The 12,222-nt window shown below is 43.6% G+C and overlaps 1 protein-coding gene across 1 annotated transcript; it reads right to left on the bottom strand.

Annotated features, from left to right (window-relative positions):
- Window positions 1-8,230: 8,230 nt before the first annotated feature.
- Window positions 8,231-12,059, bottom strand: LOC311518820 (uncharacterized protein). Its single transcript, XM_084624895.1, has 2 exons — window positions 11,939-12,059; window positions 8,231-11,287 (listed from the first exon to the last, which is right to left on the bottom strand). Exon 2 carries the CDS (start codon window positions 11,250-11,252, stop codon window positions 8,463-8,465), a length of 2,790 nt encoding a protein of 929 aa, XP_084481021.1. The 5' UTR covers window positions 11,253-11,287; window positions 11,939-12,059; the 3' UTR covers window positions 8,231-8,462.
- Window positions 12,060-12,222: the final 163 nt, after the last annotated feature.

Genomic DNA, 12,222 nt, shown 5'->3' with positions numbered 1-12,222 from the left:
CTTCTGCGCTAAAGTGTAAGCTTACATTGAAATATAAACCAGTTGATGGCTCTTTTGAGTTCCGCTACTTTTTTCTTCTAATTTGACCCCTTAGTGCAATGTTTTGTATTGCTTTTCTCACAAGTAAAATCAGAATTTATCACACCCATCTTTTTGTGGTTTATTCAGTCAGTTAGTGATGAAGATCCCTTTTACCCTTTTCAAGTTACCAGAAAATGCCAACAATTTCAACTCTATTGCCTGAATCAATGATCCTGGGTCCTACCACTGAAGTGTTCTGGCTTCAGGGGCTTACACATCAAGCCATGACCTTCAAAATGCAAAATTCAGTGGCGTCATCTGAAATATTTAATGGTGCCCTTAGAGTTCTGTTGAGGAGGAATGGGTTATTTCTCACTGCTTCAAGTCTCTTGGGGAATCCAAGAACAGGAAAGAATCCAAAATTTAACTCCTTTGGTGGTTTCTCAGCCAGAAGTTAATAGAAGTGAATTTCCCAGTTTACCTGCAATGTTTGTACTAGGGTTCTCTGTTAAAAAAGAGCTCGAGCCTTTGTGGGTCTGTCTACACTGCAACGTAAGCCCATGCTTGAGCCTGGGCTCAAGCCTAACCCCTCTGACATCTATGCTACAATTGCGCTAAACCAGGGCTCAGATCCAGGGTCCCAGGAACCTGCAGGGCTGGAGGGTCCAAGCTTGAGTTAAGCCAGGACCCAGGGTCTGAGTCCTGTTGCTTTGCAGTGTAGACGCAGCCCCGCTTGACTTGGGTCTCACCCAAGAGTCAGCCAGAAGTATCTCACAATTCCATGGGATGGCTTCCTCTCTCCCAACAATCTGTAATCTGCTCTATTGAAAACAGAAGGCACCCCCACTTTGCAAATGGCAGCAGCTCAGGTCAGCATTAACCCATTCTCTTCTGATTATTGGTCTGCAAGCACACTATCGGAGAGCCTCCTGGGCTTGCAAGGAAGAGTGAACTGATCAAGCCTTTTGCAAATTGAGTTGCTTCCTGGTAACGTGTTGGCAGTAAAGTTTTCCCACAGTGCACCACGGTCATAGGGCTAGAGCAGCCACATTTGGGGGCAGGGGTGCTAGGGACTCTGGGATATGGTTATTTTGACTCATGTCTGCACACTGCAGTGTGTACATCAGAGCTCTAGGTTTGAGCATGGTTTAGAAAAGTCTTAACATAGGGTTAAAATATAATGTGAATACTCTAGCCCAGAGTTCCCTAACACAGGTCAGCTGACTCGAGTCCCACTAACCTGGGCTTACATTGCAATGTAGACATACCCTGTGAATGTGCTGTTAAAAAAATCACATGTGTATTTCACAGTCGGTCACCACTGAGAGGATAGAAAGAGAGGTTTCCTGCTTTTTGATACTGATCCCTGGTTGAAATTATTTTCCCATCAACTCGTTAGGTGTCCCTGTCTAACAAGAAACTTAAGATCAAGTGTAGTATCTGTTCTTATCAGTTTAACATCTGATATGTCCTTTATTTGAGGACTGTATATTAAATTGATTTTTGAAACAGGGGGATGGAATAGGAGCTTGATCTGTCCACCCCAGGCATCGACCTGGTATTGCAGTGCCTCCAGGAATGGTGCAAAGAAAAACAAAGAAGCTTAAGGATGGACAGTATTTCAGTGCTCAGATTGAAGGTTCCACTGAAAATTCTGTTGCTTTTTTCTTGGATCCATTCATCTCTGGAACAGCTATAAGAAGCCTCCCAACTTTAGAATTCTGGGCCCAAAGGCAAAGAAGGGGCCTGAGATGGAAGGATCAGTTTTATCTTCTCAATGGATAGACCGTAAGAAATATTGCACATTGATAGATAATGCAAAGTAGCCAATATTCAGTCCTTAGGACGTAAGGCACTCAAACATTGCAGAATGGACTCTGCAAGGACACTTCATCTTTGTGATTACACTGACTTAGCTACAAAAGGTACCAGATGCATACAGGGCAATTTGATGCTTGGTATGTCTTCCAGATTCATGCCATAAAGTGAAATGTTCCTGGAAGGAGCCTGGGAAAGGCTTTGGCCCAGGGCAGCAAACCAGGACATGCTGCTAAACATAGCTGGTGAAGTACTACCAGATTCCTGGTCTATGACTAGAACCCCTAGGCGCTATGGTAATACACATAATAAATAATTATAATTTCATCTGCTCCACCAGATTACCATTTCGGGTAAGCCCATGTGCTTTGTAGTTAATATAGATACTTCTAAATACAATTCTGCACATAGAGCACTGATTTTTAAAAAAATCATGAACACATTTCTATTACCAATATATTTTTTACATTTTTTCCACAAAACCTACATTTGAATCCTAGACTCCCTCTGTCCCTTTAATTGCATGCTTCCTCTTGATGCTGTCTTTTAAAGTGCCTGTATTCATGCATGCCACTTTTATGCTAAGTCAGTTGGTAAATAGCAGAGATATGCCATGATATATTTACGCTGTGGAAATCTTTCAAACGCTTCAAGGTATTTACCTTCCTCTTTCTTTTCATAAAGTTCTTCATACATCTGGTAACTATTAACGATGTTACAGAATAAATGATGGTTTGTGCCTCCCTCAGCCCATCCTTTCCATTTCCCCACCCCACTCCACCCGCTCCGCCCTGCCACCACTGCTCTTCTAGGGAAATTGGAACGCTAAATTTGTGACATCACATTCCATCCTATGGCAACAGTTTGATGTCCTTTTTCCAGCTGTGTTCTACTGTTAAAGTCTTTCTTTAACATTAAATTAATTAGCAATGGCCAGATGTATTACTTGGAAATAAAGATCTTGCATTTTACCAGATGACATCTCACATGTCTACCAGTAACTTAGAGCATGAGTGACTCCAGTGTGGGGATGGCAGGATGGGAAGGAACTAAAGATGAGTCCAGGGTAGGAGCTGTGAAGTTTGAGTGTGAATACCAACCTCATAACAGACTGTCAAGAAGCAGGGCACAAAACCCCAAACTGGTGGTAAGTTCTGTACTTCGATTTCACCAATCAAATAACAAGTGTGAACTCCTCAAGCACTATAGCAGCCTAACAATGGGGTCACAGACAGTCCCCTTGGGTACTCGGGTCTATCTTGCCACACAGGCGAACAAGCCTTTGTGAATGATGGTCACTTACATCCCAAATCACAACAATATTCAGATTATAACCAGTCCCAAAGGACCAGTCTCTTACCCCAGGTCAATTGTACCTTAGCTCTCTCACGAAAGACAATACTTGTAGCCAATCCTGTAATAAACTAACTAAAGATTTACTAACTAGGAAAAAGAAATGAGAGCTATTTACAAAGTTAAAACAGGTAAACATATACACACAGATGAGTTACTGTCTTAGGTTTCAAAAGGTAATAGATTCTGTTGTAATACGCAAGCTCTATATGTCCTTTAGGAACAATGTAAATTAAGCAGGTTGGGGATCCTTTACTTATGCTTAGAAATATTGCCCTTTCTGAATTCCAAGCAGCATAGTGATAATAATTTCTCTTTAACAGGGATTTGTATTCCTTTCCCCCAGCGATCAAGCTGTGATGGGACAAGGGCTTGTACATGTCTACTCTTCACGGGTGTAGGGGAAGCAATCAACAAAATCTTTTGTCCACCGGTGTTCCACTTTGGTTTGTCTGGTATCTATGGGCCTTCTTTTGTTGGAGAGGAGATGATACATCTTGTGGTAAACTAGTGTTTCACACTTGGTAATGCTTCTCTTCTGACTGGGGGTTTACAATCTTAGCAAATATATTTATAGTTACAGAACAAACATTTAAATATTACCTTATAACATGGAATACAGATATTATAAACAAGATACTTTTAGCATCCTACAGGTATTTCAAAAAGTCTAAATACTAAACACATTCTTATAATTCTAATCTCTATTTTAACATTACTAATAGAGAGGCGAGCCAGACTGGTTTCCAGGTATGCATTTATCAGTGTTCAGTGAGGTGTAGGGGCCTTGGCATGAGCTGGCACCTGGTTTGCCAGCGTCACAGGAACATTTGGTGCATGGGAGGCAGAGAACTCATTTAACTGAGATCTCCTTCCCCTAAGCCGCTCTAGCAATCCCTGCAGCAGAAGTTTCCGCTCTCCTCTTTCACTTTGGTCAACACCCTGACTTTTCTCTAGTCCCCTAGAGAATTAGGTTCATGACATCAGCATGAATGCAGCCTTCTGGGGATCTTTGTTCCCTAGAAGGCTGCATGTATAAAAAAAAGCCCATATATATCATATCTTTATATCACTGAACTATTTTCTTAACTTTTTGAACAAACATATTATGATTATTTAGGCTGAGCAAAGGATGGCACATAACTGTACTTCTTCAAAAGCAACTAAGGGAAAGAACTGTGAACCAGAGTCAATATTTCCACTGTTCTCTGGGGGAGACAAAAATGGTGTAGTTTATTTTCCCCTTGTGCCTGGCCAGTGAGTGGGGAGGAAAGGGAGCAGAACCTTGGCTCTTCTCACTCACCACCAACTCCGTGCCCAGCTGCTCGAAGTGATACGCATTCAACGGTAGGCTGGGACTACTATACACACCAATCCAGGAGCCAAGATCCAAGTAGATTAACCAAAATGAAGAGGAGGTGAGGCAAGCAGGTCTGACAAGAGCAGAATCTAGCTGCAAATATTTATATTCAGACATGCTGTCCAAAATTTACCCCCCAGTGTAATTCCATCAATTTCAGTGAAGATATATCATTGAAAAATATGTCATATGCCTTTTTCATTTAGCTTTAGAAAAGTAGTAATTAATCCCTAATTTACATGTTGCAAAATGATCATAGACCTGTTAAAGCCCAACAGGAGTTGAACTTACATCATTTGAGTTATACAACAGACACGTCTAGATTAGGGCACACAGACTTTGATTAATATTCTGGAAATATCTGGGTATTAGATTAGCCCTGGGAAGATTCTTCTACTGCTCTCAAGATAAAACAGAAGCATATTTGAATTGTAAAACAAAATATCAATAAGAGGGCTAAAGTGTTCACACAAGGTCTGTTTCCAGGGTCTTACGGAAAGGATGTATGCAAAGTATCATCAACAATTTAAAAGCAGTCTTGCTAATTGGGGAGGATTGTTTAATTGGCATTGTATTACATGTCAAGTATCTTTTGGTTGATACAGATAAATTAAGGCCTCAGTCCTGCAAACTCTTCCACATGTGCACATGGATCTGTCTGTGCAGGATTGGGACCCTCTCCACAAAGGGAATTAAATGTTGCAACACTAGGCATTGCAGAGTCTAACTTTTATGTACCTGCTGCCTAGTGAGAGGCCCAGGCCCAGACCCTCTAAGCTATTTATATACCTAATTCCCATAGATTTTAATGGCACCTAAATACCATTGCGGATCCAGCCCCCAGGCTCCCTATACATGCTGGGTGGAGAGCCACCTAAGCTAGCCAAGAGCAGATGCTGTGGAAAAGGAAATGTCCTAAACCCTACCCCTCTCAGGTGCCTAAGTCCTTTGGTAAATCTGGACCTAGGTGCTGAAAAACCTAATTATTTGTTTTGACAAATAACAAAAGATATTAAAGCATAGTATGACTCAATCCTGATTTACATACCCTACCTTTGCAAAATATGGGCAACAATTTATCTGCTAGGTCACATAGTCTTCCATTAGGGTTCATGGGAATGTCAAGGTATCTTATGAAAATAGCGTATTGAAAATACCAAGGAAAAATTAGTCATACACTGGCATACATGACTATCACACTGTCTGTATGGCACATTTCGCTTGTTAAATTTAAAAACAGAGAGGACTAACAAGAATGTTGCTACTTTTTAGCTATACTTTTTATCCATACACAGAGTGTAAATTCTTGTTTTCCACTTATCTCCTTTTAAGGGAACATTGCTTTAGACTATGTTCATACTCAAGTATCATTAATGGCAGCTATTCCACAGTCCCTTCTGCAAGATCTGACAGGTGACAGAGTTTTTGGGAGGCAATGACAATGGAAAAGCATAGCTATCATCAGAACAAAAAGTAAACTGATTACATTGTAACTTTGACTGTGTTCCATATTTACATTGAAAGACTACTGAGCCTTTGCTACAACAATACATCTGCCTTTTCCTCTCAAATATAAGGCCCAATTCTACCCTCAGATACTTGTGTCAAATAATGGGAGTTGCAGAAGGGAATTCGGAGGGCAGAATTTTGGTTTATACACTTGTCACTACTCATGCACAGTGATGTCACAATTGAGAGTTGTGGCCTTAATGGCATGAATGGATAAAGGGCTTAAGGGGAAAATATTTTTTGTTGTAAATGTGTTTTAATAATTACATTTATTAAACACTTCTAGGTAATTACAGGGTGGGGTTACAATTATTGACAGCTACCAATTGCCTTAAGTAAGGGCAGTGATATATTGCAGTAGTTCTCAAAGCCAGTCCGCCGCTTTTTCAGGGAAAGCCGCTGGTGGGCCAGGCTGGTTTGTTTACCTGCCGTGTCCGCAGGTTTGGCAGATCACGGCTCCCACTGGCTGTGGTTTGCCACTCCAGGTCAATGGGGGCTGCGGGAAGGTGCAAGTGGGGGAGGTTTAGATTGGATATTAGGAAAAACTTTTTCACTAAGAGGGTGGTGAAACACTGGAATGCGTTACCTAGGGAGGTGGTAGAATCTCCTTCCTTAGAGGTTTTTAAGGTCAGGCTTGACAAAGCCCTGGCTGGGATGATTTAACTGGGAATTGGTCCTGCTTTGAGCAGGGGGTTGGACTAGATGACCTTCTGGGGTCCCTTCCAACCCTGATATTCTATGATTCTATGATTCTATAAGGGTGGCCAGCACGTCCCTCGACCCGCACCGCTTTCTGCAGCCCCCATTGGCCTGGAGCAGCAAACCGCAGCCAGTGGGAGCTGCGATCGGCCGAACCTGCGGATGTGGCAGGTAAACAAACCGGCCTGGCCCGCCAGGGGCTTTCCCTGAACAAGTGGTGGACTGACTTTGAGAACCACTGGTATTGTGCACTTATACCAGTTCATAGAGGAGATAAGCTTAACTCTAGTGGGATGCATTTGACTGTATATATAGTTAAGACCCAGTTGTATGAAGACAATCATGAGTGGTTATTGAAGAGCACTCCAGAGGGGAAAAGCAGTGCCTGAGAACCCAAAACTAGTGTACATTCAGCTAGAAGAGCTTTAGGGCTTGTCTGAGTTGCAGTTTCAAGCCTGTCAGTGACTCATCTACAATGTGGCTGTTCTCTGAGTTGCAACACAATTCCATTTTGCAGTGTGTCACATTTCTTTTTCAAGTTGGTTAGTACTTTTTGCTGTAATGAGCCATTGAGAGTAGGCGCATAGAGAATAAAACTAATGATAATGTGTTAGTGTTTGTATTATGACACTGCCTGTCACGGTTCCTCCCCCACTCTGAACTCTAGGGTACAGATGTGGGGACCTGCATGAAAAACCTCCTAAGCTTATCTTCACCAGTTTAGGTCAAAACTTCCCCAAGGTACAAAATATTACACCTTGGACTGGCCGCTACCACCACCAAACTAATACTGGTTACTGGGGAAGAGCTGTTTGGACGCGTTCTTCCCCCCAAAATACTTCCCAAAACCTTGCACCCCACTTCCTGGACAAGGTTTGGTAAAAAGCCTCACCAATTTGCCTAGGTGACTACAGACCCAGACCCTTGGATCTTAAGAACACTGAACAATCCTCCCAACACTTGCACCCCCCCTTTCCTGGGAAATGTTGGATAAAAAGCCTCACCAATTTGCATAGGTGACCACAGACCCAAACCCTTGGATCTGAGAACAATGAAAAAGCATTCAGTGTTTTACAAGAAGACTTTTAATAAAAAAATAGAAGTAAATAGAAATAAAGAAATCCCCCCTGTAAAATCAGGATGGTAGATATCTTACAGGGTAATTAGATTCAAAAACATAGAGAAGCCCTCTAGGCAAAACCTTAAGTTACAAAAAAGATACACAGACAGAAATAGTTATTCTATTCAGCCCAAGTCTTTTCTCAGCCATTTAAAGAAATCATAATCTAACACATACCTAGCTAGATTACTTACTAAAAGTTCTAAGACTCCATTCCTGTTCTGTCCCTGGCCAAGAGGACTACAGACAGACACAGACCCTTTGTTTCTCTCCCTCCTCCCAGCTTTTGAAAGTATCTTGTCTCCTCATTGGTCATTTTGGTCAGGTGCCAGCGAGGTTACCTTTAGCTTCTTAACCCTTTACAGGTGAGAGGAGCTTTCCCCTGGCCAGGAGGGATTTCAAAGGGGTTTACCCTTCCCTTTATATTTATGACACGCCCCCCAAATCTCAGCTAGGGTGAAACACTGGCTGGGATTTCTTCCTGGAGCTCTAGGAAAACAGAGTTAATAAGACACATGCATCTCTAAATATACTACCAAGTACATAAAGACTAACAATATTTTCCACATCTCAAGGACGATTTTAACCAGTTGATTCTGGGAAACTTTCACGGGAGAGTGCATCAGCCACTTTGTTAGAAGCTCCTGAGATGTGTTGGATGTCGAAATCAAAATCTTGGAGAGCTAAACTCCACCGAAGAAGTTTTCTGTTAGTTTCTTTGACGGTGTGAAGCCACTTTAGTGCAGCATGGTCGGTTTGCAGGTGGAAACGCCGTCCCCAAACATATGGGCGTAGCTTTTCCAGAGCGTAGACAATGGCATAACATTCTTTTTCAGTGACTGACCAGTTGCTTTCCCTCTCAGACAGTTTTTTGCTGAGAAACACTACAGGGTGGAATTCTTGATCAGGTCCTTTCTGCATTAAAACTGCTCCCACACCACGCTCGGATGCATCTGTGGTTACTAGGAACGGTTTGTCAAAGTCTGGGGCCCTTAGTACAGGGTCAGACATGAGTGTCGCTTTAAGCTTGTTAAAGGCCTTCTGACACTTTCCGGTCCACTGAACAGCATTTGGCTGTTTCTTTTTGGTTAGGTCTGTCAGTGGGGCAGCGATTTGGCTGTAGTGCGGTACAAATCGTCTGTAATAACCGGCCAAGCCTAAGAAGGATTGAACCTGTTTCTTTGACTTTGGGACAGGCCACTTTTGGATAGCATCCACTTTGGCCTGTAGGGGGCTGATAGTTCCTTGACCCACCTGGTGTCCAAGGTAAGTCACTCTGTTTAGGCCTATTTGACACTTCTTAGCCTTAACAGTTAGTCCTGCCTCCCTTATGCGCTCAAGGACTTTTTGTAGATGTTCCAGGTGGTCTGCCCAGGAATCCGAAAATATGGCCACATCGTCAAGGTAGGCGACTGCATATTCTCCTAATCCCGCTAGGAGACCATCTACAAGTCTTTGGAAAGTGGCGGGTGCATTTCGCAGCCCGAAAGGGAGTACATTAAATTCATACAGCCCGAGATGTGTGATGAAGGCTGACCTTTCCTTGGCAGATTCATCTAGCGGTACCTGCCAGTACCCCTTGGTTAAGTCCAAGGTAGAGATGAACTGGGCCCTTCCCAGTTTCTCTAATAGTTCATCTGTGCGTGGCATGGGATAGTTGTCTGGGCGAGTTACAGCATTTAGCTTACGGTAGTCCACGCAAAAACGTATTTCCCCATCTGGTTTGGGAACTAGAACCACTGGAGATGCCCATGCACTTTCAGAGGGGCCGATTACACCCATCTGTAACATATCCTGGATCTCCCGTTCTATAGCAGTTTTAGCTTGAGGAGACACCCGGTAAGGTTGGACCCTAATTGGGTGAGCATTACCTGTGTCAATGGAGTGGTATGCCCGTTCAGTCAGTCCTGGGGTGGCTGAGAACGTTGGCGCGTAGCTAGTGCACAGCTCCTGGATCTGCTGTCGCTGCATACGCCCAAGGGTCATGGAGAGGTTCACCTCTTCCACACCACCAGCACATTTCCCTTCGTAATAGACACCTTCAGGCCACTCAGCGTCGTCTCCTCCCTGGGCTGTAAACTGACAAACCTTTAATTCTCTGGAATAAAAGGGCTTTAGAGAATTAATATGATACACCTTAGGCTTTCGGTTGGAGGTGGGGAATGCTATGAGATAATTAACAGCTCCCAGGCGCTCCTGGACCACGAATGGCCCTTCCCACGATGCTTCCATTTTATGGGCCTGGAGCGCCTTTAAGACCATGACCTGGTCTCCTACTTTGAAGGAACGCTCTCTGGCATGTTTATCATACCAGGCTTTTTGTTCTTTTTGAGCATCCTGTAAGTTTTCTCTAGCAAGGGCTAAAGAGGTTCGGAGGGTGTTTTGTAGGTTGGTTACAAAGTCCAGAATGTTAGTTCCTGGAGAAGGTGTAAATCCCTCCCATTGCTGCTTCACCAACTGCAATGGCCCCTTAACCTCACGGCCATATACAAGTTCAAATGGGGAAAACCCTAAACTGGGATGTGGTACAGCTCTGTAGGCAAAGAGCAACTGCTGCAATACTAGGTCCCAATCATTGGAGTGCTCATTTACGAATTTACGTATCATGGCCCCCAAAGTTCCATTAAACTTCTCCACCATGCCATTTGTTTGATGATGGTAAGGAGTGGCAACCAAGTGATTTACCCCATGAGCTTCCCAAAGGTTTTTCATAGTTCCTGCCAGGAAATTAGTCCCTGCATCTGTGAGGATGTCGGAGGGCCAACCTACCCTGGCAAAAATGTCTGCTAGTGCCTGGCACACACTTTTAGCCCTGGTGTTGCTTAGAGCTACTGCTTCCGGCCATCGGGTGGCAAAATCCATGAAAGTCAGTATGTACTGCTTTCCTCTGGGTGTCTTTTTCGGAAAAGGACCCAGAATATCCACAGCTACTCGCTGAAATGGAACTTCAATGATGGGGAGTGGCTGGAGAGGAGCTTTGACCTGGTCTTGGGGTTTTCCCACTCTTTGGCACACCTCACAAGACTGGACATAGGTAGAAACATCCTTGCCCATTCCCTCCCAGTGGAATGACCCCCCCAAACGGTCTTTGGTCCTGTTCACCCCAGCATGGCCACTAGGGTGATCATGGGCTAAGCTCAAGAGCTTGGCCCGGTATTTAGTGGGAACTACCAACTGTCTCTGAGGATGCCAGTCTTCCTGGTGTCCCCCAGAAAGAGTTTCCTTGTATAAAAGTCCTCTTTCTACCACAAACCTGGATCGATTAGAAGAGCTGAGAGGCGGTGGGTTGCTCCGTGCCGCCGTCCACGCTCTCTGGATGCTTTCATCTGCTTCCTGTTCGGTCTGGAACTGTTCCCTTGATGCTGGAGACATGCCACCATGTCACGGTTCCTCCCCCACTCTGAACTCTAGGGTACAGATGTGGGGACCTGCATGAAAAACCTCCTAAGCTTATCTTTACCAGCTTAGGTCAAAACTTCCCCAAGGTACAAAATATTACACCTTGGACTGGCCGCTACCACCACCAAACTAATACTGGTTACTGGGGAAGAGCTGTTTGGACGCGTCCTTCCCCCCAAAATACTTCCCAAAACCTTGCACCCCACTTCCTGGACAAGGTTTGGTAAAAAGCCTCACCAATTTGCCTAGGTGACTACAGACCCAGACCCTTGGATCTTAAGAACACTGAACAATCCTCCCAACACTTGCACCCCCCCTTTCCTGGGAAATGTTGGATAAAAAGCCTCACCAATTTGCATAGGTGACCACAGACCCAAACCCTTGGATCTGAGAACAATGAAAAAGCATTCAGTGTTTTACAAGAAGACTTTTAATAAAAAAATAGAAGTAAATAGAAATAAAGAAATCCCCCCTGTAAAATCAGGATGGTAGATATCTTACAGGGTAATTAGATTCAAAAACATAGAGAAGCCCTCTAGGCAAAACCTTAAGTTACAAAAAAGATACACAGACAGAAATAGTTATTCTATTCAGCACAAGTCTTTTCTCAGCCATTTAAAGAAATCATAATCTAACACATACCTAGCTAGATTACTTACTAAAAGTTCTAAGACTCCATTCCTGTTCTGTCCCTGGCCAAGAGGACTACAGACAGACACAGACCCTTTGTTTCTCTCCCTCCTCCCAGCTTTTGAAAGTATCTTGTCTCCTCATTGGTCATTTTGGTCAGGTGCCAGCGAGGTTACCTTTAGCTTCTTAACCCTTTACAGGTGAGAGGAGCTTTCCCCTGGCCAGGAGGGATTTCAAAGGGGTTTACCCTTCCCTTTATATTTATGACACTGCCCAAAGGCATAAGAGTGCTTTTGTGTTAGATACTGTTGTG

Source organism: Lepidochelys olivacea (genome assembly GCF_965140295.1).
Source record: "Lepidochelys olivacea isolate rLepOli2 genome assembly, chromosome: 3".
NCBI lineage: Eukaryota > Metazoa > Chordata > Testudines > Cheloniidae > Lepidochelys > Lepidochelys olivacea.
This window is presented reverse-complemented; position numbering and strand designations above follow the sequence as displayed.

What these genes read in the sequence shown, in the direction of transcription:
- LOC311518820 (XM_084624895.1), bottom strand. Translation starts at nt 11,252, where the DNA reads ATGTCTCCAGCATCAAGGGAACAGTTCCAGACCGAACAGGAAGCAGAT.